Genomic DNA, 26,955 nt, shown 5'->3' on the forward strand with positions numbered 1-26,955 from the left:
TTTAAGGAATCAGAACTAATATAAATTAATGCCTAAAAATCCCATCACAGCGAGTTAGAAGAGTTCCAAAGTTCTGAAAGATGGTTCAGGAATGCATCATCCACTCTGAGAGAAAAAAGCATTTGCTAAAGCAATCAAAATCACCTCTATTTTACACTCAGACCTGAAGCCATGATTTTAATTAAAATAATTATTTTCTAAATGAAAAAAAAAAAGTGGGCAAGATGTTTGGGGGGAAACCAAGCAAAGAATCTGGATGTACACTGGTATCACCAGGTGGCATGTTAAGAACCCAGTTTCATTTATTATAGGATTTGAATATCTAAGGCATACACATAGCTTGTGATCAAATGAGGGATAGAAAGCTCCTGGCTTAGGGTCAGCCTTGTCACTTAACTCTCCTGCACAACTAGCACAGAAACAAATCAAGTTGGTGGAAGAGGCCTGAAGCACTCTGCCCTGCTATGATGAGAAGCTTGGTTCCTATGTTCCTTGGAGCCACGGTGGCACAGTGGTTATAATGCAGTATTGCAGGCTAATTCAGCTCACTGCCAGGAGTTCAATCCTCACCGACTCAAGGGGGACTCAGTCTTCCATTCTTCTGAGGTTGGTAAAATGAGGACCCAGATTGTTGGAGGCAATATGCTGACATTGTAAAAACACTTAGAGAGGGTTGCAAAGCACTACAAGCACTATGGTATATAAATCTAAGTGCTATTGCTGTGCTCAGTGTACAGGGATATTCCTAAAAAGGGTATATGGGGAGGTGTCCAGAATAAAAGTTAAAAGCTGAATTAGTTGCAGGAGAAAGGATGGAATAAACTATTCCTTCTCTGGCATTTATGGTTTTTCAGAATAGCTGGCCTGATTTTTTTTTTTGGGACCTCCATTAAGTCAGCACAACAATGAAGCCGAAGATTTGTGTCCTGAGAAACCAAATTCAAATTCATACAGGATTAATGTTGATTCCTTAGGATGGGACATTAAACAACAAAAAAAATGACTCTGAGAATATTGCATTTTCTCAGTGAATATTGCATTCTCTCATCAGAATCTTGTGATAACTACTCTTCCAAAATAAACTCATTACTTTTAAGTAGGCAGCATTCATATTATTTTTGTCAATTCAACTATACTGATAGCTTCAATTTGTTCTATTCAAAATAATAGATAATTACTTACCAAGGCCCAGAAGATCAACAGTTGATTCTGGTACTTTCTTAGGACTTGTTTTAAGCTCAAGTTGCTGATCTTCTTTCTTCTGAGGCTTTATTAAAAATGAATAGAGATTGTGACAACACATATACACACGTGAAATACCACAAACAAGAGCCCCCATGTAGTCTTACTTTAAATTGGAAAGATGATTATTATTGTGTATACTAGAACACACACAAAAGGCAAATTGGCAAAACAAAATATGACAGAATTCATTTCCTACTGGTCAGAGACATTCACATACACTACTTCAACAACCCTTTGATTAGTCTCTGGCAAAAGGCCAATGGAGGAACTGAGACAGAAAGAATACTTGTTCGTTTATTCATTCATTCTTTCGGTCTGTTTCAATCACAGACAATTGTAAGCAGCAGGCATTTCAATACAGGGAAAAAAAGATAATCACAACACATTATAACATAATGTAAAAGAAGCAATAATACTGTCCTGCCGAGAAATACCATTCCACTCTCAATAAAAACAATCACCTACTGCAAAGTGATAACACACCATTCTATCAGACTCTGAAGGCTTTCTGAAACAGTAATCCCTTAGCAGCTTTTGCAAATCTTAACAGGGTGCTGATCTGACCATGAGTAGGAAGCAACAACTTGATTACCCAATGGCAACTAAAGAGTTGTGGCGATCTGAAGTGTCCTTTGAAACAAAAGACTCTCAAGATTATTTCTCATTTGCTTTGCTACGACACAACACCAACATCACTTGCATATAATATTTTATTAAGATGGAGTTTTTTGAATGTCATAATAATGCGGGAAAGATTGACTGGTTATGTGCCACCAACTCTTAGTGACCCTGTAGATGGTTGTCCAAGCTGATTTCACCCCAACCAGGTCTCCCGGTGCCGTAGCCATCATCACTTATCTCCCCCTCTTCCAACTTTCTTTCCATCTTTACAGCAATGTGGATTTCTCAAGAGAGCTGGGTCTTTGCATAATGTGTCTAAAATGTAATAATACGAACGTGGCTCTTAGTGCCTTGAGTGAGAACTCTGAATGGATTTGTTCTATGATCCTTTTGTTTATTTAGCTGGCCAATATTCTTCTCCAAGAATAAAGTTCAAAAGTTGTAATAGTTTTTACAGTACACCATGGTCCTTTAAATTCCAACTTGGTTTCCATAAAGTATTAGTGGGAAAATTATCCTACTGAGTGCTACGCCACAGAATAATTCTTGACTTTTCCTTTGTTGTTGGTAGTCATAAAAGGCAGAAGCTATCCACCAGATACATACATACGTAGCTCTGTCTATCTCTATCTCTCTCCTTCTCTCTTGCCTGCTTGCCTAGTATAGGCACCCATCTCACAGCTGTTTCTAGGGCTGTTTGCTGCACTGTTGTCACTAGTTTGCTCTTTTGTATGCTTAATTTTTGTTCGCTATGTTCCTTGACTTTCATTTCTAGAGCTTATCAGTTATTTCCATTTTCACCTATCAGACAGAGTACAGGTAGTCCTTGACTTACAACAGTTTGTTTAGTGACTGTTCAAAGTTACAATGGCACTGAAAAACGTGAGTTATGACTTTTGCAGCACCCCCATGATCATGTGATCAAAATTCAGAGGCTTGGCAACTGGTTCATATTTATGACCGTTGCTGTGTCCCAAGGTCATGTAATTATCTTTTGTGACCTTCTCAGGAACAAAGTCAATGGGGAAGCCAGATTCACTTAACAACTGGATTGCTAACTTACCAACTGCAGTGATTCATCTTACTGTGGCAAGAAAGTGTTAAGAGTTTGCAGCAGAAATTCAAATCCAAAAAGCACACACAGATGTTCATTAACTTCTTTATATACACAATAACATATAAATGTACAGTACCAAAGTAGATTCTTCCAACGTAGTAGAGTGTTATAGGCAAAACACAAGCAGATGAGAGAACAGCAGAGAACAGTTTTAGTTTTGATTCAGAGTTGCAGACGACTCAGAGCTTAACACAGCTTCAGAGCTTAATATAAAGCCACGCCTAGGCTCCTTCCAGTTTCAGTTTCCAAACAGCCCTCATTGGCTGACTTAGTTGCTATGCCTATTCACTGACTGACTTTGTTACTATGCTTCCAGTTCATGAATATACTCTGACAGAAAGGCATAAAATGGAGCAAAACTCACTTAACAAATATCTCACTTAACAACAGAAATCTTGAGCTCAGTTGTGGTCACAAGTCGAGGACTACCTTTAGTGTTATCAGCATAGTGCAGATTCTTGATATTTCTTCCTTGAATTTTAAACACAAGCTCATCTTCTTCTAATCAAGCTTACTCAATATATAGTCAGCATAGAAGTTGACTATGATTAAAATCTCCACTCAGTTAAGCCATTTATTAATTATTCTCAATAGGTAAGCTGCAGTTGCTGCAAAGATTAAAAAAAAACTTGGAATATAAGCCAAATACATTGAGTTTCTTGAGGAAAGTTGTACTGTAAGTCTAGCACATCAATAGCTCATTCATTACTAGAAAGCAAAACTATGAAATCACAGACTCCTATAAAATGAATTCCGCAAATAGTTACCAACACTGAACATTTCATTTATTAGGATTTGAAGAATTTATTTTTCCCAGCATAAGTGGGTCCACGTTGCCAGATAATCTTTCTCCCCAGGTGCATGTTTTCTTTGGTGCTATTGTTATGGGGACATGCTTAAAATTAAAGAACCAAGATGAAGCTATATTTGAAATGCAAGTCCCCCATCCCAGAAGGGGTCAAAGAAACAGACAATAGTCATGACAGTGCAGATTAAACTCTGCCATTTCTATACAAGATGTAAATATCATCCTGACTTTTTTGCTGTCCCGTCCATCCCTCATGGATGCCTGAAGGGGGGGGGGTTATGTATATGGCATGTTTTATAACAAATTAACACATTCTTTCTTCAGGGATTCAAAGTTGACATGTATGAAAAATCCAAGACTAGTAGGGGGGGGGGGGGGGGGGGGGGGGGGGGGGGGGGGGGGGGGGGGGGGGGGGGGGGGGGGGGGGGGGGGGGGGGGGGGGGTTTATATTTATTAATTTTTTTTTTGGGGGGGGTTGGTTTTTTTTTTGTTGGGTGGTTTTTTTTTTGGGATATATCAGGTAAGTGGAATTAAGGGTTTAATTAGCAAGTAGATTAAAGCATGTTATCATGTCACTTGAAATTATATTTTAAAATCCTAGATTGCACTAGAAAACTGATACATGGAATAAAATAATGTGTGCCATAGATCAAATAGCACAAACAAATCTACTGCAGTATCCTAACAATCCTGCAAACTTTAAAGCATCATTTTCTTTAATCATAGTACTATAGTTGATGTATTCGATTAAATACTCTACATGTCAAGTCATTCCTGCAAAGCTAAACCAATCTCCATATTTTAGCCTTGTTCAAATCTTTGTGTAATGTTTCCAAGCAATAACAAGTTTTTGTTTTAGTATGCATCCTGAGGGATCATTCAAAAACAGTCCCATGGAAATGTAAGGAAACATTGAGTACTAGTTTTCACACATAATTTATTTCATTATTTGACTACTTAGGCAACTTCTAGTAACAAACATTGGTGAGTACCTTATTAACTTAAAGCTGTTAACTATTTCCATTCTGTTCTGTTTGCTCTATCACCAAAGAATCAAAACCAGCTTTATATGTGAACTTTCCAGCCATGTACTGGTACTTATTCAGTTTCTATAGTTGCCCAACTAAAGCGACTGACTCTGAGTGGCTACAGAAAATGAGTAAATGAGTGAATGAATGAATGGCTATTAGTAGAATTGTAGTGTGAATAATATGAACACTTAGACATATGGTTCCCCACCCTAGGGATCTCTGTTATGTAGAAAGGAGAGTTTCCTCTGGTATCTGGGCAGAACATTGAAATAAATCTAACCCTGCTGAGGAAAAGAGTGTCAGTCAATCATACATGGACCAGGAAGTGATTTGACCAAAAGGTCAAAGATTATTTCAAGTGCCAATATTGCTACCACCTCTATTTTTTCCTTACCTAGTAACACTGAAACTTTTTGGCTCTCACTTGGTCAAATTTATGGGGTTCAGAAAATTCAGAAATTACATATCCTTTCAGAAACGAAGAAGAAATCATTGAGATCATCCATGTGATTGAGATCACCCACATCCAAATACTCCTCAGGAGTAAACCATGGAAACGACCATTTTTGGTTTATGAATGGAGTGGCAAGAAGTTGGGATTACATCAAGCTCATATCACAAAACAGAGTCTATGGGCATCAATCTTGACAAAGTCTTGTATCTTAATCATTTTTTTTGGATTTTTTTTTGGGGGGGGAGGGAGGGGTATGGTGGAGAAATTAAGACCTTTTGGACAGCAAGGTTTTATTGTATTCATTGGGTAAGTTTTCGTTTATTGAAAAAGACAATGATTCAAATTTGACTTCCAAAGCTTTAAAGACATTTTTTTAGACCATGCAGCAACAGTATGCTTAATATATGGATTTTGGAAGGTTAATAATGGATTAAAGAGGTGGAGAATTTGGAATTACAAGTCTGAATTACATATTTTCTCATGGAAATTGGAGATTAGTTTGGGTTTTCTTATGATAAGGGACCACGAAGGTTGGACATTAAAGCCAGATGATTAAAAAAATGGAGCAGAAATCCATATTGCAAATTTTTGAATACCTCTCTACCACATTTTTGTACAGAAAATAGATCAAAGGCTTCATTGAGAATATTTTATTATATGAATATAATATTCATATTTTAATGAAGTTCTAAAACAAGAATGAGCTGCAGTGGATATCTATGAAATTAATTCAAAGGGGAATTTAAATGTAATACAAATGGATCTGATTCTTATTCTGTCTTATTCTCTAAAGATAATGAACAGATATTACTTAACATAAAGGTTTTTCAACATGGAAATCAGTGCATATAATACGGTGTCCTTAAATATATAAAAATAATCTTGCAATAACTTAATCCTTGTATAATGTTCTAAATAGTTTAACATGTAGGCAGAAATTATATAGATGTAATTTCTGGAGTTCAGTAGGACAGATGTTTCATTCAAATTAATAACCATTTTATTAACAGAAACTCTTTACAGTATAGATTTTTGGAATTAACAGCTATTCGATATAAACAAAATACTGTGCAAGATCTTAGTTGTGCCAGTTTTGCCATTTGATCTAATTGAGCACTTCAAATGTTTTAAAAGGCATTAAAATAATAAAAATAGCTAATTCTTTTTACTTGAAATTCTCTACCAATCACTATGAAAACCGTACCAAATTACAGGATTCCAAATAGTTATTGCTTACGGAAACGTGTTTGAATAATTCCTATTTTACAATAACTAAACCAAATTCCATGGCTGTTCAAAAGCACTTTAAAGGATGATGGGCACTTCCCAAGCATGTTTGTAAAATCAAATATTCATTTTTAATTTGATACAGAAATCACACTGCTTTGACTAATTGCAGCCAAATGAGCTAAACCAAACAGTGTGTTTTTCTTATAGTTTTAGACTTCTGTCCATTTCTATTAGGCTCTAATCTTAACATCTCATGCAGAAATGAAAGAAACAGACAATACTTGAAATGGCTTACAATGCTACGGAAAAGGTTTCCCATAAGACAATGGAGAAATAAGGATAAGCAATATTTCAGACTGAACATTTTCTGCAAGGATCATAAGCAATTATTTAATATGTTGTAACATATGATATACCAGTAGTAAGATATATTATTCATATAAAGGTTGAATGCGCAGTTTAAATTTATTAGGATGCAATTTTCCCTAGTAAAGCATTGAACATCACATTAACAGGATTTAATCCAAATGGATTTTTCACATGTGGGTTTTAAAACAGTAAGAAATAGAAAAACAATTCTTAAAACTAGTATTTGCAGAAGTAGAATGTGGCTAAATGTCATGCTCTTCTACTAAGGCATACTCCAGGATCATTTTCAAAGCACATGTCATTTCTTCTTCTCTTAGCATTTCCTTGTTACTACAGCAGATATTTAAAGCTGCTTCTAGTGTGTTTGTTGATCCAAGACAGCATTACATAGTGAAAATGTAAAATATACTGCACATTCTAAATGTAAACAGAGCTACAGACAATGCTCAGTTTGCATCAAATAAATCTGCCTGGAAACCTCTCTATAGGTTTTCCAATCATAAAAGGAAGCAAAAATGTAATCCCACAATGCTTCTGAAGTGGAATCAAATAAGCCTTCCTATGCTCACTGGAACAGCGTAACAAAAGAAGCACTTAATGCTACCGCATGCTATTCAGCAGAGGCAGCCAATGAATAATTAAGCCAGGCAAAAAGCATGTCCTGAACTCTGAAAATTGCCACTTTTCAAAATTATGCAAACTCATACAAGCAAAATAACAAACAGGGAGCATCAAATACAGCAGCTGGCTTCACTAAGAGTGTTCTTAGTATCAGTTGAACTGAAACAATAATAATCAAAGTTGTGATTTTCAACAAATGTAAAATTATCAGGCACAGCAGTATGAAAGAGGTGAACATCGGGAGATGTATGCTAGTTGTACCAAGCACAAGCAAAAGACCTAGAGTATCAATAATAATGTCTGTGGCTTATTTTATTGTTAATACTTTTTATTGTACTTGTTCTTTCTAAATTTATGATTTGTAGTATCATTAAGGCTGGACTATAACTGAGCGTAACACAGAAGAGCAGTCACTGAAATACAGGCACACACTCAACCATGTGTTCAACCAGCAGATAAAACATTATTTTGGTTAAAAAAAAAAAGAACAAGACACCAACCAGGAACGACAGATTATTTGAAGAATATTATCGTGAGGGAAAAGGTAAGTGTTTCTTGGTGCATGTTAGGAAGCAATCAATGGTGGTATGCTACCAGTTCGGCCTGGTTCACCTGAACCGGTAGCAAAAATTCCTACTACCAGTTTGGCAGATCCTGGTAGTAAAAAAAGTCTCCCACGATCAGCTGAGAGGAGGGAAAAAAGCCTCCCACGATCAGATGAGAGGAGAAAGAAGAGAAAAGCGCACGATCGGCCCTCCCACCCACCACTGTGCTTTTCTCTTCTTTATCCCCTCAGCTGATTGGCGCTGCAGGCCTCAGCTGATGCGTGAAAAGCTGCATGCACGCGTTAGGGGCACGTGTGTGATCACTGAACCAGTAGTGGAACAGGTAGGATCCTATTTGATTGCTGGAAGCAATCAAAGGATCACAAACAGAAAAAAAGAGGCACAGACATAGCATTGCTTTCCTTGGGAATCTAAAGCACTGCAGAGAAGTCAGGCTTTATTCATGATGCACTGCAAACAGATGAAGAGGAAATGGGATGTATTCCAGGAAATTTAAATCTCTTCTCAGTTCACATTTAAAGTGAGATGAACCAGCATAATTCTGCTGTAACAGAAGAAATAATTTGGCTGGAAGCAATCAACAACTAATGGGCAATATATAGTGGCTGATCCAAAGTAAAAAAAAAAAGAGCTATAATTATCAACAATTATGTGACGACCACCTTGGGAGCTAGAGTGGGCTGAAAGGCAATAATTTTGCACTAGGAACAATGCTGGTTCATTAATAAATGAAAGTAGTGTGCCTGTGTTAGATTTAAAACAATGCAAGTTATTGAGGTGAAAGTTTAACAGAATGCAGTCCCTCCTCCTCTCTTCAATCCCTGCTGTTTAGATCAGAATGGCTGCCCCAGTCTCTCCCCTCCCCCACTTTGGCCAATTATAGACTATTTATCAATCTTCATGGTTAGAAATAGAAAGAAGTTAGGTATGCTGAGGAGGGATTGGTTTGAGACAAGAGGCCAGCAGACCTTCGTGAAAGGAAATTGCATGGATAATTATAAATGTGGAAAGTGGAGATAATGACAGTGAATACACGGGAAAGAATGGGATATAGAAAACAGAATGTGACAAGGGAGGCGAAGAAAGAATAAAAAGAACAACACAGAATATTAAAGGTAAGAAGGATAGTGTGGTGGCATGAAGTGCAATTGGGCAGACTGCAAGATCATCTGGGGCAACAGGTGAAGGAAAACAGAGAAGATGGTAGCAACAGCATTGCAATGCATGCCTGCATCTTTTGGTTTTACACTTTGTTCCAATGAACTAGCCTGAGCCTAGTTACCAGAACTGATTCCTTCAGGATGATTAATCGATTTAAGATGGTATGCTTCAGACGCCATATGGATTTGTTCACATTTTAGCAAGCACCTGGAAGCAGGATGGGCTGTTCTTCCATGACGCGGGTTAGCTGGTAGGATATGGGATAAGACTGCACCCTTGCAACTTATGCCTGATCTCAGATCCCAAAGAACCCCTTGATTTTACTAAGCTTTAGTACAGGGGTGTCAAACTTGTGTCATCACGTTGTCATGTGACGCATCGTGACTTTTCCCCCCTTTGCTAAAATGGGATGGGTGTGGCCAGCGTGATGGATCAGGCCCATGAGCAATGAATTTGACACATCTGCTCTAGGAGATAAATCAGCAGAAAAGTTGGAAGTATATGCCTCAGAAACCAAATGCATAGTATTGATACAAACTCAAATAACTTACCAGAACAACTTACAACATTCTTTGCCAGTTTCCTGACTGACTTTGCTCGTGGGAAACTGGCAGGGAAGAACACAAACAGCAATAATATGACCACAGGATGCTGCAAATGTTTTAAATGTGAGCCGGTTGCCAAATCACAATTATGTGACATATGTGTGCATGTGTGTGAGAGAGTGATAAACTATCTGCTATTATTAGTACAGAAAGAAAACTGCAAGAAGACAACTAACACCCTATTCAGACTGGAATAATGAAAAAGTTATTATTTTTTCTTGTGAATTCACTTTTTAGAGCAGGACTGTGTCAAATTAATGGGCCGCCGACCAGATGCGTCACACGCTGGCCACACCCATGCCCTGTTTAGCGAAGAGGAAAAAAGTTGCGATATGTCACGTGATGCCATTGTGGCACTGCGAGTTTGACACCCGTTTTAGAGGAACCGTCACAAACTTTTTACATTGTTAAAATTTCCAGTTGCAATGCTATGCAATTCATGCCATTAGAAAAAAAATAAAGTCTCCCTCCAGCTAATCTCAATTCCTGATGACTATATATACAACTCCATATCACTTGCTTCAATTTTCCAAATTTTTCCTACTTTCCAATGTAGTCTATAGCCCAGGCATTTCCTGGAAGTTTCTTTTTCAGATGTTAAGACAATTCATATTTTAAAGTTTCAATTGTACAAAATATTCAGATGTAATGCTTCTGAAACTAGTTAAGTCAAGTGATCTTAACTAAAACAATAAAAATTGATTTTAGCCAAAAGACCAAGAGTTGTAAAAGTTAAAGAATAAAAAACCGTAATGAATTTGTAGCACTATGTACTTACTATTAATTATGAATAGTGATATAATCTTAAAAAATACAAGTAAACCAATCTTACTTTTTCAATTCCTAAGTTTTTCAAAGGTTTTTCTGGTTCTTTGTCCCTTTTTCTCTCTTCTTTCTTCTTTTCTTTTTCCTTCTGTGGAAAGATGTTCCATTAAACATTATATTGTATATAATAAATCTTTAAAACAAAATTATCAGTTATATTAACTTATAAAAGTTAATTTAAACTATTTTAGAAAGACATTTATTTCTATCAGAACCCATATATGGTATATATGGGTCTGTATAATATGTACTATATATGTATACGATATCTGAAGAGTTATATTACAAGGCTGACCTTGTACATACATCTGCACGTACTTCAAATATCTAGTATATTAAATATACTCCCCTTAATATAAAGCAGAAAGATGAGAAAATTGAATATGTATGAATATGTATGGCTGTTTTCTATTTTCCATCGGCTTTCTCCATAATCTTATCATAGTCATCTTTTCCACTGCTATTGGTTTTATGGGATTTTGCATCTTATTCTCAAATGTTTGGCTAATATGGCACTGAAAGCACGGTTTAATGGTTTATTTAGCTGAAAATTATCAGAGATGGTATGAGAATTACTGTTCAGTCCTGATGTCATTACACGACAAGACTTCTAAAAAGCTGTATATTGCATTCTTATATCTTCTATAAGACATCACCAGAAAAACACTGGAGCACTGGGACTACCTATGATTTGGTGATTGGGATACATGTCATACAGATTATTATAACATGCCCTAAACTCAAGGTCTGGGGGCCAGATCTGGAAACCGTGAAGGACTGGCCTGTGGTACCTCTGCTAGTGAAAACAGAGTTCGGGAGGGCAGCACAAAAGTCCTCCCAAGCTCTGTTTTTGCTGGCAGAGGGTTGCGGGAGGCCATCCCAGCCGAAAATGGAGATTGGGAGCCTATTTTTGCTGGCAGAGCACTTGGGCCACCACAGGCGCTGACACGAATGATGTTGAGCTGGCCACGCCCACCTGGCCAAACCCATTCTCCCCCCCACAGGTCAAACACAACCTTGATGCAGCCGTCAATGAAATCAAGTTTGACACCCGGCTTTAAAGAGTTCAAAAATTTCATCCACATGCTTATCTGATGTGCACCTTAGGATCCCCATATCACTGTTTTTGTCCTGGCTTCCAATTTGTTTCCAACACAATTGATAATGTTAATACTGATTAATAAAGGCTTCTATATAAATGAACACATAATTCAGACTTTCTGACATTGCATGGCTTCCTCTTTCTTTAGGAGTAAGCTCACATTTCCATCAGAGATTCATGTACGTCTCATGATTTAAAAAGGACAGGTTGGATAGTATATAAAATAGAAGCCTTTTTTGTCGCACCTCATCAATTCTAGCCATTTAAAATAATAATTATCCTGTTATAGAGAGGTTTTAGTTTTGCCCTTATTTTACGACACTATTATTTTATTTGTTATTTTTTTAAAAAATTGTACATTGCGTTGAATGCCTTAACAAGCACAAGCGTGATTCGGAAAATGACTACATAACAATACACTTGCATCTGATTGTGTGGTTAGTCTGACAAGGGATTATTAGTCTTCAGTCATTTTGATTGTTTCTGTAGGTTTCTCCCCCCCGCCCCCAAAAAAAAAAAAAAAAACACCTTAAAGAAGTGAGTGGCCTGCAAATACTCTAAACAACAAACAAGCAAGCAAATAACTAAAAGGCTGTAATTCCAATCCAAGCTCTGTATGCAAACCCCAGTGGATGTAATTTAAACCATGTTCAAGACTAAGAAAGCAATAAAGAGGTAGTCAAGATATTGCAGCTGTTTCTCATTTTGGAAGTCATGTGGAATTGGCAATTTTATTATGTGGATATTTACAAAAAGACAGCGGAGAAATCCCAAATCAAATCACTTGGAAATAGGTGTTACTGAAATTAGAGGATCTTATTTCAAAGAAAACATGTTCAGGATGGAGGATTACTAAAGGAGTACACGGACAACTGAAAATGAGGAATGCATTCTACTAATTAATAATTCACTTTCCAAATTATGCCACTAACTCGCCAATTCTGCTCGGAATCCATTATCTCCATAACAATATTTATTTTTAGGAAATCTAACATACAATTTAAGTTACAAATCTAGGACAGACTTGTATGTTATTGTGAAATAGTTCAAGATGACCTGTGAAAGTTCAGGAAGAAAATCTTTTTGGATAGGTTTACAAAATGCAATATAACAACATTTACAGTTTGACTTAAATACTTTTAGTCCTACCTAAGACAAATGACAAATATATATCAGAAATATATCAGAAAATAATTCCATATTGGCGGAATTTGCATTGTGCTAAGCCATATGTCATAGAAACCACAATGAACAACTACAGCTGAATTCACACAGAGTAAGCCACAAACAAATATATTAGTCTGTACTATAGCTATTCAGAACAAAAGTAGAACACATCTGCACCAAACACAACACAAACACTAAGAAGAGGGAATACCTCCATTTTGCTTTGCTCAGAGGCAGCTTGCAGAGGAGGAGATGTTTGAGGTTGAACAGCATCAGAGGAAGACATCTGTACAAAGCAGATGAAAGATGAGAAAAGATAACATGACAGGCTACAGTAAATATAGGAAGAAGTAATGTTAAAGTCTATTTTATTATTTTCAATTTTTGAGAAACAGAAGAGAGGAGAGGAGAGACAAAACTAAGTTTAGGCTAATTTTGCTACTGAAAATATTTTTTTGAAAATATGTTCCAAACAAAACAAATATAGAGTCAATGACTTCCTCAGTTCAACCTAATATTTAACTGGAGGTACAGAATTAATTATTATATAGATTGGTACACAGAGTCAACTGCCCTTTAAAAATTTACTAAAGACATTTTTAAAGGTTAAAATCTGATCAGGGTATAGTAAATGCTCAACGGATGAATCTGCTAGAATATAAAGAAAGAAATTAAGTCGGATAATGTCACATCACTATCACAAGAGAAAATAATTAAGCCTCTCATCCCATTGTTCAGTTTTATTCAGCATGACTCATGAATTATTAAAAGCTAAAAAAAACTAAAAAAAGACTACTATCCCATAGGAGTAGGGAAATAGGCAAAGGAAACTTTATTTTTGCTCATTCCAATGGATTCATTTTATGAAGGAAAAAAATTATACCGGTACTGTAATGCTTAATGAAATATATAACTACTAAACAGAACCTTCTCTTTTGAAAGCAAGGAGAAAATGTTGTTAATCAAAAAGAGCCTTTTAATCATAAACTAATAAGCATATTATAAGGAAGTTTGCAATTTTGTGAGCATGTCTATATAATCCACAATCTGTTGAATACTTTTTGCTTTATCCACAGTATTAGCCAGTGTAGGAACGCAAGTGATCATCATATATGAAACATCCACAAATGTTTTAGTATTTAGTATTTATTTGATTTGTCAATCGCTTACAAGATACAGGTATAAGAAAAAACATAGTTTTGAATACATGAGATAGATTCTTATAAGAAAAATAAAAAGAAACAATAGGACAGGGACAGTAGGCACGATTGGTGCGCTTATGCATGCCCCCTACAGGCCTCTTAGGAAGGGGATGAGGTCAATAGTAGACAGTCTAAGGTTAAAGTTTTTGGGGTTTGGGGAAGAAACCACAGTCAGGTAGAGTATTCCAAACACTGACTACTCTGTTGCTGAAGTTGTATTTTCTGCAGTCAAGTTTGGTTCGGTTAACCTTGAGTTTGTATCTATTGTGTGCTCTTGTATTGTTATGACTGAAGCTAAAGTATTCATTTGCAGGTAGGACATTGCAATGTATGATTTTATATACTATATTTAGATCGGTCCCTAAGCGGCGTAGTTCAAGGTTTTCTAGGTCTAGAGTTTCAAGTCTGGTGGCATAAGGTATTCTGCAATGAGTAGAGGAGCGGAGAACTCTTCTTGTGAAATATTTCTGGACTTTTTCAATTGTGTTAATATCAGATACATGATATGGGTTCCAGACTGATGAGCTGTATTCAAGTATAGGTCTAGCAAAAGTTTTGTATGCTCTAGTTAGTAGTGTGATATTACCAGAGAAGAAGCTACGTAGGATTAGATTAACAACTCTTAATGCCTTTTTGGCTATGTAGTTACAGTGGACTCTAGTGCTTAGATCATTAGAGATGAGTACTCCAAGGTCCTTGACAAAGTCTGGATCATCAACAAGGTCTTGATTATTTAGCTTGTATTTTATTTTCTGATTTTTTTTGCCAATATGTAAGACAGAGCATTCTGATACATAGTCAAGGTCTTTTTGGAAGGTAACAGTATTGTCTGTGGTGTTGAATAGCTTTACATCATCAGCAAAGAGAACACAGTTGCTCTTAATATGATCACAGAGGTCATTTATGTAGAGTATGAAGAGACTTGGTCCTAGAACACTGCCCTGGGGGACACCACTGTTGACAGGTACAGAAGCAAATCAGAAGACTTGTCTTTTGTTAACAGTGGGTAACAATGAACTTTTAATTGTTTCCCAAATTCATATCTCAGAAATTAAACAGGAAAGACAACTTTAAAATTACTTCTTCCTATATTCATATCCTAAGTATATTCCACTTGTTGTCTCCCTACTGCACTGCACTGCACTGATTCAGTTCAACTAGAATTGTAGCAAATCATGCAGGTAATGTATCATAGGATTCTTGTGGATCTTACATTTTTTCTTATTGATAATAACAGAATCATATACTTTTATACTACAAGGAACAAAGATATTGCTACAAGAAGTGGAAAATTAATTTTATAACCACAGCCTCTAAACCCTTACCCTATTATTTACAATGAGTTCATAGATAGTTTTACTTTTCCCAATACAGAAAAGGCATTCAGAAAAATTAAAGCACAAAATGATTTAGAAATGTGACAGCTACTTCTGGCTCTAACAATATAGCTGGGGCAGTGGTTAAGAGACTGGCCTAGAAAACAGAAGACTGTGAGTCCCAGGCCTCTTTTATGCATGACAGCTGACTAAGTAACTTCCAAAGGGCCGTTAAACAAATGGTTATAAGTCAAGAACTACCTGTCATTGAAATCCAGTCATCTGAAAGTCTGTTAGTGTGAAGAAGGCTGCTTTAGGTATGCCAGCCTTCTCAATTTATTCTTCCCCTATGGCTTACAGGAAGGGCAGACATAACTTTCCCCCCTCATTTCCAGCATCACTATATACCAGAGATAAACAATACCATGCTATGGACATCAGTATGCATGCAGCAAGTTCGACTAATGCTGCCTCCTTACAGGGCTATCTGCCTCAATTTATTTTCTTAAAGAGTCCATTTAATTAATAAATGGCAGATAAGTGTACTGTAAAGCAAAGACTTTAGCATCATATTTAACGAGAATAATGATGCTGGAGTTTGTGCAGAGCTCAGAGGAATTTTTGAAAAAGAAACTAGTGAGTAGTACAGACCAATACTTTTATGTGGAAGTGAGACTCTTTGTTCAAGAAAAACAGAAATTGAAAGGATGTGAGGTGAAAGGAGTGGGAGTGTTTTAGGCTAACAAGGACTGCTATTATTTTCTTTCTGATAAATGTGTGTGTTGCGATCAATCTTACTCACTATGATAAACATTTTATAAGGAGAGAAGTTTTCCTGCTTCCATGATGAGACTATCTATAGTAGCGGTGGCTAATATTTTTTGGCTCCTGTGCTGATAATTGCATGCACACTCCTGCGCTCGTGTGCCAGCATCCAGAAGGCAATGCATGCTGCCCCCCCATCCCCTGTGCATGTGTGCATGATCCCCATGTGCGCTGCACATCTTTGCGCTTGCACGCGTGTCTCCCACGCACCCCCCACCCATGCGCGCCAGATACCTGACAATCAGCTGTCAAGCGGCGGGGCGGGCGCACATGAGCAGTTGGGCTCTTCTGGGCGAGCTCTCGCGTGCCAGCAGAGATGGCTCAGCGTGCCATAGGTTCGCCAACATGGATCTATAGCATGCTCTTTGAATTACAAAAGCCTCAAAAGTTTCCTGAAACAGTTCTATTACAGCTTATATCCTTTAACTACATACTATTTTTAATAAAGGCAAGTAGTAGTCCTGCAAGGAAAATCTAATGTATACAACTACTTCTAAATAGAAAAATGCAAAAGAAAAGTAGCCCAGAGAATTAGGTATTGATTTTCCACCTCAAATGCAAGCTACATTACAGGTAGTCCTCAGCTTACAATCATTTGTTTAATGATCATTCAAAATTATAATGGCACTGAAAAAAGTGATTTATGACCATTTTTCAGACTTATGACTTTTGCAGCATTCCCATGATCATGTGATCAAAATTCAGATGCTTGGCAACTAGTTCATATTTATGACGTTTCTGTGTCTTGGGATCATGTGATCACCTTCTGACAAGCAGTCAATGGCGAAGTCACATTCACTTAACCTTGTTATTAAACAAACACAGAGATTCACTTAACAATTGTGGGGGGAAGGTTGTACAAAGGGGCAAAACTCACTTAACTATCTTGCTTAGCATCAGAAATTTTGGGCTCAATTGTGGTCATAAGTCGAGGGCTACTTGTAATCTCTTTCACAGTTGATTTTAAACCAAAGCTTATAAACCTAGCAACAACAGGAAATACCAACCTCAACTGTGTTTTGGGTTGGTTAATAAGAGACAAAATTAGGAGCTAGATGAACATTTATTCTGATCTCAAACAATTCTTGTTAAAGCCAATTATTTTACCTCTTTCAGCAGCAATGGATGTGACAAACTTTCACTTCACATTTCACTTCAGTCATACAATTTTAACAAGTTGCTTGTAATTAATTTCCTATTGATTTTCTCTGATAAATTATATATTTCCACTATGAATTAATTGAAATATTTCCTTCATTTTGCATTAGCAACAGCATGTCTATTCCTTAGGGATTAAGATTTAGAGCTAGATCCTATTTCAGACTCTATAAACTGTTGAACAAAACTAAGAAACAGTTCAGCGCTCAGAAAGTGTTTATGTTTGACAATATACAATCCTGTGTATTTAGAGGTGAAAATTCTAACTGAATTAAGCCCTCAAATATCCATCAAGTTATTTAATGATTTATACAAGTAATACCAAGCATACTGTTAGTAGTAATGGAGATAAGTTCTATACTAAAATCTGTTTCTCTTATCATGGGATTACGTCTCTGGTATATATTTAATACCTCTATATAAATACTATTTATAGTATTATAATATTAATTATATTATATTAATTATATAATTATGTTTTCATGTGCCTCGTAGTCATTCAGAGAAGAGTAATATTTACTTACACTGGTGACATGAGTTGCATTTTTGTCATAGTATTTTTTCTTCTCATATTTATCCCTGATAAAAAACTCCACAGCTCTGAATAAGTTAGTTTAAGGAAAAGACAAAACAAGGGGGGGGAGATGCATATATGCATGCATATGCATGTGCACACACACACAGACAAACACACACACACACACACACACAGCAGCAGCATAAAACAACAGACATTTTCAGTGCAGAAACTGTAATTTTATATAATAATTCTAAAGCCAGAACTGAACTGCTTCAAATTTAGGATGCCTATTCAATTTTTATTAGCATTCTAGAACAGCGGTTGCCAACCGGTGGGCCGCAGCCCACTGGTGGGCCATGAGAAAATTTTGGTGGGCCGCAGAGAAATCTCACCCCCAGAGCACCCCACAAAGCAATTAATCCAGGCTGCACAGAAACATAAGGCTGAGCCACCCACATGGCCTGCGGGAACCCTCCCCGCCCACTCACTCCTTACCCGGTAAACTTGCTTGCTAAATTGCTATTTTTCCTTTTTCCAACCATCATCTGTTCTGCTCTGCCTGGAGGTTTAGATTAGCTAGGAAGCAGGAAATGGTTGGATTTCTTGCTTTCTAGCTAGTCTTTAGATCTTCGGCTCAGCACAGCCAAACCTCCCTTAGGACTGAAGGTTTGCTTGCAAGCAAATTCAGTGCAGACTCACGGCAAGCAAATTTGAGAGACTGAGCTAGTCAATGGCAGATAGATCAATCACTGAATGGTTCTGTGAGCAACTCAATCTGCCTGCTTTGTCTGATTTTGGGTAAAAGTTGCTCTTTTTTATAAAAAATTCAATATTTACGTGCATGGTGAATTGTGAGTTAATTTTGTGAGTTTGCTTGCAAGCAAATTTTATGTGACAGACTGAGCTAGCCAATGGCAGATAGATAGATCTCTGAATGAATCTGTGAGCAACTCAATCTGCCTGCCTGCTTTGCCTGATTTTGGGTAAAAGTTGCTCTTTTTTATAAAAAATTCAATATTTATATATTTATATTATTTACATACAAGCCGTGCCCAGCCAGTCACATGACAACCAAGCCACACCCACAAATTAGGCCAGGCCCACAGAACCGGTTTGTAGTTCCTGGGATCTAAAATTATGAGTTTGGTGGTTCCTGAGGTCCAAAAGGTTGGCGACCCCTGTTCTAGAATGTTCTTTTACATGTTTGATTTTGTAAAAGCACTTTTTAATACTTTTATAATCATCTTGATACATAAGACAAATACATCACATTTTCTCCAATGTTTCTATTCAGACTGAATTTTAAAAATGGGTGTTTAATATATGTATTTGTGTGTGTGTGTGTGTGTGTGTGTGTAAACTGTTTTTATCATTCCAAGCATATTCAGTAAATTTCATTAATAAAAATTAGAATTTATGATGGGTATATAGCAGAGGTGTCAAACTTGCAGCGTCACAGCAGCATCACGTGACTTATCAGGACTTTTTCCCCCTTCGCTAAACCAGGTAGGGGTGGTGCCAGCACATGACGCATCCGGCTTGTGGCTGCAAGTTTTGACACCCCTGGTCTATAGCTTTATTTCAACTTCATACTTATTGGATTTGCTCCTTCTCAAGCAGTTTGGAAAGTTGGAGGTATGAGGGTCAAAGCTGGAATACTGGTGGATGAGAAAGATTGTTTTATAAGACAAGACAAATTTAGTTTGAGTTCAATCAATTTCTCAATATAAATTTTTCTTGCATGATGAGACTCAAGTTTCCAAACTTTCCATTTCCAAAACCCAGCACCATGGTTAAGTTCTAATGCACTATTAATATATTAATTTTAGCTCTTTATTTAAAATAGGCTTTATATTTAAGCAATGGGGCACTTTTTCCTGCCTTCAATATTCTTGAAGCAAATAGTATCTTTATCAAACTAAAATGGAAATAGTGTTTTAAGTTTAAGCAGCCGCCTAAGTTCTTTAAAAAAATAACTTTTACACCTTTGAGAATCTTGACATTTACACTTGGCCATTGTGCAGTATGCATACATACATTTTAACATTAGTATCATATATAACTACTCCCCAATTTCCCTGAAAAAGGGAAATGCAAAAAAGGATACTGATCTGTTTGAGGTCTTCGAAAGTTCTCTGGTAAATTAGCTTCATAAAGTAATCTTGCCTTGGTATTTCCCATCTCCTGCATGCACTAAAAGCAATGACAAAAAAGTTCAATTTAGTTTAATGCATTTTAAGATAAACTTGCTGCTCTAATAACTATTTTACATAAAAATTATAGTAAGGCAGAATAGGACATATTCATGAGTAAACATGTAAAAAAATATACAAGCCTAAAATTCATAAATGTCCAGGTTACTACTTTTGAGTTAATTCCCTTAATATGATTAGAGTTATTGGAACTTTTGGATAATCTTCTTCAAAGATTATTATGAATGTAAGCCTCTTTGCTCAGTCTGAGACATCCATGATAGACAGAGCAGCGTCTCACTCCAAACCATCAATATCCCATGAGGGGCAATGCGGGCCCAGAATCATGTATAGAATGAAATCATTCCTCTGTGGAGACAGAAAAACCTGGTTGTTTTAAAACTGTGAGAACAGCTCCAGATGCTGTGAATCACACTGGGAAAAACATGAGTCTAAATTCTTTTATCAACAGCCTCTGATTAAATTTTGGAATTTCCAAGAAGCTGAAATGTCCAGAACTGAAACACAGGACCAGATGCTTTAGGTAGCACTATTTCTGTAGAAATTGGTAACACATCTAGTGAGGAATTGCATATGGCCTAATGGCTTGTTTTTAAACTAAATTGTTACTGTCCTGTATTATTATTCGTTTGTACCAACTACTGAACTCTGTGCAATGTCAATCTGTATTCATAACTAAGGGTGGGTATGACTGAATAATTTAATGTTATAATTTGAATCTCAGTCTAATTTCTTTATAAGCAGCTTTTCTTTACAATAATTGTGTTGGCCATCTTGGGTCTACTTGGGGCACTGTATTTTCTTTTGTAAATTTCTTTTCAGCAGCTGTTATCCTGTGATAGGAATGATTTTTGGTAATTTACCTATTTTTACCACCTGGATTTGTATTTTAAATTAAAAGGTTTCATAAATGTTATCCTTTTTTCTTTTTCAATAAATTTCAATTTTGTTCATCTCTTGTGAGATTGGTCTGTTTCCAAGGAAGAGCAGAATCCTTTAGCACCACAGCTCTATGCTATTTGACTAGAAGGCTAGACTGCTGAAATTATTTCAGTTCTTATAGTTTGATCTTTTAATCCCCAGAAAGACACCAGTGGATATGAGTGTGCCATATCTCTCATACGAAGATTAGGCAGATGAAGTTTGTTTGGTATTCTGCTGGAAAAGAGATGACAACAACAGGAATTACCAAGACAGTATCCAAAGCAGAAGGCTGGGCCAGCAGGTAAAGACTCCAAGCCTTCTTGGAGACAAAGTTTGAGAGCCTCAGCATTCTACAGATAGCCTTAGCTACCCACTATGGCAAAGTGGCAAGGTTGAATGCTTTCAGCAAGAGAAACATTTAATGCTATAACATTTTAAAAATCTATTTCAGCAATACATCTGTATTCTTATTTTAGCACATGCTTTAGAATTTATTAATTTTATAATTTAAAAATGTTTATTTTAAATATCTTTTTACTGTCATTTTCAGCCATTTTAACAAGTGAATGAAGAAGTCCCCATGTTAGAATTCTGTTTTTAAAACTTTTCATAGGCATAATGATTAAAATTGGTTTGAAAACTTCATAACATAAAAAAAATAATTCTAGACCCTGATTATAAACATCTGCATAAATATCAAACCATATGGTAGCAAAAAAGGATGATCTTCTTACTGCATATTATTCTTTCTGCTTGTAAAAGGAATAATATGCAATAGAACTGAAAACAGACATAAATATTTTACAAAAATTATACAAGCTTGGAGACAAAGCAAACTAATATTAGTTCACCATTTTTTGAACATTAAAAATTGATGAAGTATTTTACTACCTGGAACATTAAATTGCAAGCTTGAAAAACTAAATATTCAAACGCTAAAGTGGTCCAAATTTTCTAGAAGTAATCACCTTCAGAATGTGCTATTCTGACCTGTCAGAACACTTTAAACAGACCAACAGAAAGTCAGAAAACCTCTGGAATACTTGGAATTGAACAAGTTGAACAAATTGAACAGAACCGAACAACCTGTTATTAGTCAGAACCTTTTGCACAACCTATCTTTTGCTAATCCTTGGTATGTACAAGATGCCACTAAAATTAGAAAGAAAACTTCTACCTTGAACACTTACAATAACTTGTTGCAAGATGCAGTTCCCACATAAAAGAGCAATCAATAAATAATTATATTGCTACCTAGAAAAATTATGTTGGGTTTTTCCTTATTTTTAAAATTCAAGCAAGAGTATTCATTTTTATTAACATATACTTTGAAACAAATTCTCCCATAATACAACTTGAATATAACTTTTTAACCTGTATTTGTTCTGGTGTCCATTGGTCCAAATTGACAGACTTGACTCTGGATATATGCACTCCCAGATTTCGATGTATTCCAGCACATCTGATACAAATAAAGACACCTGTATTCCAGGAAGCCCATCGTGGACCTAAAAGAAATGTATGAAAATTAAATTATATAATACTTACAGTACTTAAATATCCATCCATCCATCCATCCATCATTTAAAAAGAAAACTTGTTTTCAGCCTTCTCTAGATTAAAGGCTATTGCAGTCAGAGCACAGAGCACCCCTGGATCACATAACTGAAATTCAGTAGTATAATACCCACTTTGTTGCACTATGAGATTTTTCTAGTTTTATTTTTTACAACCCACTTCAATGTCTAACCTCTTGGCAGTATAGTATTTTTTAAAAAAATCAAATAAAAACAAAAGCAAAAGGAAGAGACAAATCACGCAAATGGCAACCAGAAGATGTCAATCCTATATAAGAGTAGAGTACAACAGTGCCGTTTTAACAGCTTTACACAATGCCAAAAAGGAAGGGGCTGCTTGAACATCTGGAAGCAAGGAAGTCCATACATAGACTGCAACAGCTATTGCCCATAGCTCAAGTAGAATAGGAATTCCGAGTTGGATTTTTTTGCTATGTTCTTCTTGCCAGACAGGCACATTTAAACATGGCCATTTGGTGCCTAACCACCACTAATGAATCTTTGTAGGCCATCAACAGCAGTCTGAACTGAGCTTATGTAATATCCATTACATAATAATGACACCACCCCCAAATGATTTATCCCAGCAAATTCATGTGTATGTTAAGCAACATGATATAGATGTTAAGTGACATGGTGGTGGTGAACCCTGTAATATTCTTTACTGAAACATTCATGGCATTAAAAACTATCTTTGCTGCCCTGATTACAGACCGCAACTTCCCACTCACATAGAACAGAGATACAGGACACTGATTCCCAGCCCCTGTAGGCTGTCTAGGGAGATACTATACTTGACGGTTTCAAATGTTGCCATTTCATCACTAGGTCTGAATCTTGACTGGCAGGAATCTAAATAAACAATTTTTTCTAGAATTGTCTGTAGTTATTAGACCCTGTGAGGTTGGCAATCTAAGGAAATACTTTCTAGAAAGTTGTTTATTGCTAGCAGGGTAATGTAAAATGAAATCTGAAATAATTCTCCCACACAACATACTGTATACCTATTGTGTTTCTCACAAAATAAGGCCGAGCCTTATTTTTTTTTGACCCCCGAAAAAACGGCTAGGCCGCCTTTTCGGGGGTGACTTAATTCCCCCCCTGCATCCTTGGGCAGGTGGCGACGGCTTGGATGTTGACCTCGGCGTTGGTGGGGCACTTCGTATCGGGAGACCTTCCGCCACCGTTGCTTTGCCTTCTCCCCGTGCTGCCGCGGCATTTAGAACACCACGGCGTTTGGCGCAGCCATGCACGGCCAGCCAGGGCTCCTCCCTACAACTGGAGCCCGGCGGAGACACTGGTATGACAAAGACTCCCCTGCCCGAGAGGGCAGCCCAACCCCACATGGGGAGGCGAATCTCCTGGGGCCGCAGCGCAGGATCGGCCCACCCCGGGAGAAGCGCCCAGCCGCCATCCCTGCCTAGTGCTGGGCAGAGCGCGAAGAGCTTCGCCTGGGGCGCCCAGCGCACCTGACAGGCGGGCCCTCCTGCCCGGCGGTGGAGCTCTCACCAAGGCAACGAGCGCCTCCCCTCCGCTCATCCCGCCAGAGCCTTGCGGGCTGGGCAGAGCCGGGAAAGCGAGCCGCGGGTGCGCGCCCGCCTGCCAACTGAAAGAGCCGGGCCGACCCGAGCTTGGCTTCCTTTCCAAGTCCCTCCAGCCCGAACCTGAAGGGGCCACCGGGAGAGGCCGCCTGAAGCAGTGATAGCGCCCACCCATCCGTGGACAGGGAGGCAAGGCAACGGCCTGCACCGAGTCATCCTCCGAGCTGAGCCCCGCCGAGTGAGCGCCTCTGCCCAATGCCCGTGCCGCTGCAGCGTTTGGAGCTGCTCGTGCGTTTGCAGATACGTGGGGACAGGGATGGGCTGGGTGAGGGGTGGAAAGGACAGGCGGCTTCGGACTCTCTCCGCTGGACCCGCTGGCCAGGGAAGCAGCACTGCTGTCACCTCGCCTCCCTGTCCGTGGATGGGTGGGCACTATCACTGCCTCGGGCGGCCTCTCCCAGTGGCCCCTTCGGGTTCTGGCTTTGAGAGACTTGGGAAGGAAGCCAAGCTCAGGTCGGCCCGGCTCTTTCGGTTGGCAGGCGGGCGCATACCCGCAGCTCGCTTTCCCGGCTCTGCCCAGCCCGCCCGGCTCTGGCGGGATGAGCAGAGAGTCCGGCAGGGAGGCGCTCGCTGCCTTGGTGAGAGCTCTGCTGCCAGGCAGGAGGGCCCGCCTATCAGCTGCACTGGGTGCCCCAGGCGAAGCTCTTCACGCTCTGCTCGGCGCCAGGCAGGGATGGTGGCTGGGCGCTTCTCCCGGGGTGGGCCGATCCTGTGCTGCGGCCCCGGGAGATTCGCCTCACCACGTGGGGTTGGGCTGCCCTCTCGGGCAGGGGAGTCTTTGTCGTACCGGTAGTAGGGCGTCGTTTTTAAAAGGATTGGCTTTGCCTTCGAAGGTGAAGGGAAGGCAGGGACAGGAGCGCCTGAAGCTGAGTGTCTCCGCTGGGTTCCGGTTGCAGGGAGGAGCCCTGGCTGGCCGCGCGTGGCTGCGCCAAACGGCACGGCGTTGCTCTCAACGCCGTGGCATGGGGAGAAGGGAAAGCAACGGTGGTGGAAGGTCTCCCGATACGAAGTGCCCCACCAACGCCAAAGTCAACGCAGGCTTAATTTGATTTTATGCCTATAAAACATGCTGGGACTTCCTATTGGGGGAGGCCGTATTGTTGGAGAAACACGGTAGTATAATTAAGGTGGATTTACTTTCTTACATTCCCCCCTCCCCTGTATCCAAGAATCTTTTCTGAAACAAACCTGACTCCCCTGGTTTTTCCATCTAGGTCAGGGGTATTAAACTAGCGGCCTACAGGCTGGATGCATCATGCGCAGGCCACGCCCACCCCAGCTCCTCGAAGTAAAAAAATATCATAATACCTCACGTGATGGCCACATGACACATGATCTAGGTTTTCCATCACAGTTACTGAGCGTCTACCACATTTTCAAAAACCATCGTTAAAATATATCAAAAACAGTTGGGTCAAAGGAGCATGTCTTCAAGGTAGAAAGGGACACAAATATCTCTTTTAAAATAAATGGCATGACACCCTCACACACACACACACTTTTTTAAAAAAGCACTGAACATTTGCCAGATCTAGCTGCTCACCCTCTCCACTCCAACTGCCAGATGGAACCAAGGAGACATGGTCAAGCCTACAAGTGGCACAACTCATATCACAGACTATTTTATCTATTATCTTTGGCTTAGGAAGCTCTAAGGGATCCAGATAATAATATTAGAACCTATTTCGCTCATCCCATTAACTTTAGCTGCCAAGAGACTAACAAAATCATCCAGGCATCCTTCTTTATAAAGGCCCAGATAATCCTCAATGGGCCTACTAAGTGGTAATCTGCAAACAATAAGCATAGTGAAACTCTTATCAATGTATAATAGACTTAAAGACAAGCTCTTATAGTGCTCAGCTACATAAATTTTGGGTAACACTATCAGCAGAAAGCGTTTAGAAAAAAAAGTTATAGTGAAATAAATGTAGAAATAAATATGTTAAGGGTCTATAAATGAAAGTACATCCATTTCCATTCGGAAACTCATCCAAGCTTACTAAAAATGCAAAATGTTTTAAGATTTTCAGAACTGCCACCTGATGGCATCATCCCATTTATGGGACATCTGCAAGGAAGGCAAGTGTTGTACTCAGCCAAAAAAATAAAATAAAATCCTTTTTTTACCTAGTTAGCCCATTTCCACATGTACTGCAGACAAGAATGAACTATTCATAGATTAAATGCAGCCCTACATCCATCTTTCTGTCAAGATCAATTATAGACAAAGTGTCACCAGAAACATTAGTTCAAATGGAAAGATTTAAGATGTTTTGTCTGGTAGAAGAGAGGTCTGTAGACAAAATGCTGTCAAAACAGTAGAAGTAGACAATATACAATCTGTTAAAAATTGTAGGTAGCCTGACCTTCCCCCTGCTAGACTGGCAAAAATGTTTAACTCAGACCCAAATTGTTGGAACTGTGGAAAAGAAAAAGGTACTTATTTTCATACCTGGTGGACATGCCAGGAAGTGAAAAAATATTGGAATACAATTAGACAATGGATAGAAGAAATCACGAATCAGAAAACTGAATTTAATCTGGAAAGTTTTTTATTAGGTATAACACAAAAATGCAATAAAAGAGATAGATATATTATGTTACATGTGGCGTTTGGAAAAGACTGAGCTGAAGTCTTCACTCCGGTCCGTGTTTCCAGCGGGAACACGGACCATTCCTATTGGCTGATGCCGT

The 26,955-nt window shown here is 38.3% G+C and overlaps 1 protein-coding gene across 2 annotated transcripts in view; it reads right to left on the reverse strand.

Annotated features, from left to right (window-relative positions):
• Nucleotides 1-26,955, reverse strand: part of SMAP1 (small ArfGAP 1) — a 61,115-nt gene that overhangs the window by 16,946 nt on the left and 17,214 nt on the right. The window contains exons 2-7 of one of the 2 annotated variants that reach the window (XM_026665221.2): nucleotides 22,455-22,588; nucleotides 20,051-20,136; nucleotides 17,948-18,023; nucleotides 13,134-13,208; nucleotides 10,661-10,741; nucleotides 1,183-1,267 (exon numbers count right to left, since the gene is read on the reverse strand). In XM_026665221.2, coding sequence (XP_026521006.2) covers nucleotides 1,183-1,267; nucleotides 10,661-10,741; nucleotides 13,134-13,208; nucleotides 17,948-18,023; nucleotides 20,051-20,136; nucleotides 22,455-22,588 — 537 coding nt within the window. The remainder of the gene's footprint in view (nucleotides 1-1,182; nucleotides 1,268-10,660; nucleotides 10,742-13,133; nucleotides 13,209-17,947; nucleotides 18,024-20,050; nucleotides 20,137-22,454; nucleotides 22,589-26,955) is intronic. The other variant, XM_026665219.2, reaches the window with a different exon arrangement.

This window comes from Notechis scutatus, chromosome 1, assembly GCF_049901735.1.
Source record: "Notechis scutatus isolate UNSWTSFEM ecotype Mainland chromosome 1, rNotScu1.2, whole genome shotgun sequence".
Classification (NCBI taxonomy): Eukaryota; Metazoa; Chordata; class Lepidosauria; order Squamata; family Elapidae; genus Notechis; species Notechis scutatus.